The 3,815-nt window shown below is 53.9% G+C and overlaps 1 protein-coding gene across 1 annotated transcript; it reads left to right on the forward strand.

Annotated features, from left to right (window-relative positions):
* Positions 1-844: 844 nt before the first annotated feature.
* On the forward strand, positions 845-3,809 carry C1QA (complement component 1, q subcomponent, A chain). Its single transcript, XM_008572726.1, has 3 exons — positions 845-922; positions 1,802-1,971; positions 3,049-3,809. The coding sequence occupies exons 2-3, from the start codon at positions 1,809-1,811 to the stop codon at positions 3,618-3,620; spliced, it is 735 nt and encodes a 244-aa protein (XP_008570948.1). The 5' UTR covers positions 845-922; positions 1,802-1,808; the 3' UTR covers positions 3,621-3,809.
* Positions 3,810-3,815: the final 6 nt, after the last annotated feature.

The following is a 3,815-nucleotide window of genomic DNA, read 5'->3' on the forward strand; positions in this document are numbered from 1 at the left end:
TTCTCTTTTTCCCTATGAGAAAATATTCAGGAAAAAAAATGAAACAAAAACACACTTATGGGGAAACACAGAAAGATGTGGTCAGCCTAGGCCATCTAAAGAAAAGTGTTCTCAGGGTCCAAGCTGACAGTGATGCAGTGTGCTGTGCTGGCAGGTAGTGAGCACCCCATCCGTGAGGGTGAGCAAGGCTGGAAGATCCAGTCAAATGCTAACAGCAATTACCTCAGGATGGTAGAATTCACTGGCTTTTGTTGCTGTTTTTTTTTTAAGTGTTGATAAAAGCTGATGGTTAAGTGTTAATTACGTGTCAAGTGCTTTGTATGTGTATATCACTAAAATGTTGTAATAATCCAAAGAAGTAGAATCTGTTGTTCCCAATTTACAGATGAGAAAACTGAGGGTCCAGGAAGTTAAGCGACTTCCCATAGACACGCAACATGACAAGTATAGAAACTGATTGTTGTGTTTTTTTTCTCCTCCCCAAGGTACTGTTCTTTCTTCGTGTTTTCCAAGCTTTGGGCAATGAACACATGTTGCTTTCATAATCGTGAAAAAGTCCTACAAGTTACTGCTTTTAAAAACGATTCCTTCTGCCCACCCTGATGTTCTGTGCTTCTCTGGTTCTCACAGCCCCTCCTAGCACCCCCCCACCCCCATCCTGACAGCCTTGCTGTCCCTGCCCCCACATCAGCTGTGGGTGCGGTAGGACATCCAATGGCCCAGTCTTGCTGAGGTTTGCTCAAAATGTCCCTGGCGGGCTTCTGGTCCCTGAGGAAGTTGAGGGGGCCAGTCCAGAGAAGGACAAGGGGAAGTGGGAAGGGATGTGAAACTTGCACAGCCTGGTGCCACTCCTGCTGGGTATCCCACAGGGGTCCCCGGGCGGAGGACAGGAGCACCCAGCTGGAGTTGAAACCAGAGACAGGTGAGGCCACAGCCTGAGAGGGAGGGGGCTGTGAAGTTTGGGGAAGCAAGAGAGCTGGCCCAGGGGGCTGGACAACTGAGGCAGGAGGGAGGGAAGATATCACTAGCTGGTTCTGTGCCAGGGCTTGGATGGGGTGGGGGGCATTGATCCAGGACCCAGAAAGGGTGAGTGCTGGGACCTTAACTCCTTGGGCCGGAGCTTGGGGGAGCATGGGAGGTGGGGACACAGAACCATCAACTCTAATTGGAGCTCCTGATGGGAAAAAGCTGGGGGTGCCAGAGTCCCTCAGTGGGACACAGCATCAGGGGCCGTGGGGGGACAGCCATCCATCCATCCTTGGCTAGAAAGGGGCCAAGCATGTAGAAGAGTAAGCAGATGTGTTGTGTTGGGTGTTAAGTGAATTGCTGCGTGTACACACAGCTCTGCCGTCTGGGTGAGAGAGAGTTAATTAAATAAGGAGCCGGCACTCAGTAAATATTTGTTCAATGAAATCGATCACCTGTGGGAGTGTATGAATGTGGTGAGTGAGGGATACAGCCTATTTGGGTATCCGTTTGTGTGTCTCTAGGTGTGTGCAGTGGGTTGTGAGTTTGCATACCATGTTGTGTAGTGTGTGGGTGAGAGGCTGTGTTTGTGCATCTGAGTGTGGGACTGTGGGTGTGCTCAGTTGCATGTGTATTTCTGTGTGAGTTTGCGGTTCTGTGTCCATGTGTAGGGTCCCTGGAGCCGGATGGAGGGTGGACCTCAAAGACCCTCGAGGGCGTGTGTGCATTGGGGTACATATAGATCATGTGCGTGGAATTCAAGCATGTGAATCAAGTGTACATGAGTATGTGACGTCCAGTCTGCCCAGGCTCTGCCTGTGTCCCGTCCCCACAGTGACACCATGGAGGCCTCTTGGGGATGGCTCGTGGTCTGTGTGCTGGCCATATCCCTGTACTCTACGATGACTCAGGACGTGTGCCAAGCACCAAACGGCAAGGACGGAGCTGCAGGAAAACCCGGCCGACCCGGGCGGCCAGGCCTCAAGGGGGAACGAGGGGAGCCGGGTAAGCACCCTCCCTCTGGACCTCCAGGGTGAGGTCTTGGGGGTGTCACAGAGAAGCAGGAATCCCGCTGGGCCACCACATGAAGCCCCTCCAATTTGCACTTGGCCCCAGGGGCAGAGGGGCCTTTAGCCTTCTCCCTGGGTCATGTCCCCAGGCTCCCAGGCCTCTCCATGTCCCCCTTACTGCCTGGATCCTCTTTCTTTGGCCTCACCTTTTTTTCATTGTTCAGTTACCAGATTTTAGACTCAGGAGACCCTGCCTTGCTGTGTGACCTCAAGCAAGTTGCTGACCCTCTCTGAGCCTCAGTGTCCTCATCTGTAAAATGGAGGAATAACTCTGCCTGTCACATAGAGAGGGATCAATAATAAACTGCAACTATCTTTTTTGCTTCTTTCCAGCACCTCCAACTCTGTTCCTGCTTCCCTCTCTCAGCCCCTCAGGCTTCAGAAACTCACATTTTAGAAAAAAAGGCTGGGGTTAATGGAAAAGGGAGAAAGTCATGACCAGTGTGGGAAAGTCTCCTGTAATCCCCCTGAGCCTCCCGGTCCATAACAGACCAGAAGGGTATGCACAGACATTTGCGACAATTTGCATCCTGCCATCCTATATTTGGAAAAGGGAGAAAGTCATGACCAGTGTGGGAAAGTCTCCTGTAATCCCCCTGAGCCTCCCAGTCCATAACAGACCAGAAGGGTATGCATAGACATTTGCGACAATTTGCATCCTGCCATCCTATATGTGGTCTTCAAACCTTCAGAAGTCCGGTCAGTGGCCTGGAGGGGTGTGGCATGCACAGCCATGGGCAGGAGCACAGCAGAGGAGCCAGAGTGCCCTGTGTTTCCCAGAACCTGATGCTTTCCCAAATTCCTGTTCACACTTCTCTCCATTTTACAGATGAAGTAGAGGCTCAGAGAGGTTAAGACACTTGCCCAAGGTCACACAGCCAGTGAGAATCAATGTCTTGAAGGCCCAGACACTCCCTTGCCCTCCATCCCACAGCAGCCCAGGATTCCAGCCCTCTCCTGAGGACTGGCAGGCATTGGACTCTCCCTCCTGATCTGGCCTTTCTCCCCACAGGCACCCCTGGCATCCGGACAGGCATCCAAGGCCTTAAAGGAGACCAGGGGGAACCTGGGCATCCTGGTAAGTCTGGCAACATGGGCTACCCAGGGCCCAGTGGCCCTCCGGGAGGACACGGCCTCCCGGGATTGAAGGGCGTCAAGGGAAACCCGGGAAACATGAATGACCAGCCATGGCCAGCCTTCTCAGCCGTCAGGCGGAACCCCCCGATGGGCGGCAACGTGGTCATCTTCGACACAGTCATCACCAACCAGGAAGGGCGATACCAGAGCCACTCAGGCCAGTTCCTCTGCACAGTGCCTGGCTACTATTACTTCACCTTCCAGGTGGTGTCCAAGTGGGACATCTGCCTGTCCATCGTCTCCTCCTCAAAGATCCTGGCCCAGCGCTCCCTGGGCTTCTGTGACACCAACAACAAGGGGATCTTCCAGGTGGTATCGGGGGGCACGGTGCTGCAGCTGCAACGTGGCGACCAGGTCTGGATTGAAAAAGACCCCAGGGGCCGCATTTACCAGGGCACCGAGGCCGATAGCGTCTTCAGCGGCTTCCTCATCTTCCCGTCCACCTGAGCCAGGGAAGGGTCCCCTCCCCAGCCGGGCCCTATCCCCTCCCCCGTGTGTCCCACTCTCTCACCCCTCTGGCTTCTACGCTCTGCTCTGTACAATGCGGTTGCTGTTGCTATGGCCGCCTGGAGGGAGGGCCTGGCTCCGAGCGCCCCTAGGACTGGCTGAGGACTGGCTGTCCCTCTGCGCTCTCTAAGATCA

This window comes from Galeopterus variegatus, unplaced genomic scaffold, assembly GCF_000696425.1.
Source record: "Galeopterus variegatus unplaced genomic scaffold, G_variegatus-3.0.2 Scaffold50, whole genome shotgun sequence".
NCBI lineage: Eukaryota > Metazoa > Chordata > Mammalia > Dermoptera > Cynocephalidae > Galeopterus > Galeopterus variegatus.

Excerpts from the sequence above, each read along its gene's own strand:
- C1QA (XM_008572726.1), top strand. The coding sequence starts at position 1,809 with ATGGAGGCCTCTTGGGGATGGCTCGTGGTCTGTGTGCTGGCCATATCC. Across the intron at positions 1,972-3,048 it reads GGGGGAACGAGGGGAGCCGG|GCACCCCTGGCATCCGGACA; the intron begins GTAAGCACCCTC and ends TTCTCCCCACAG.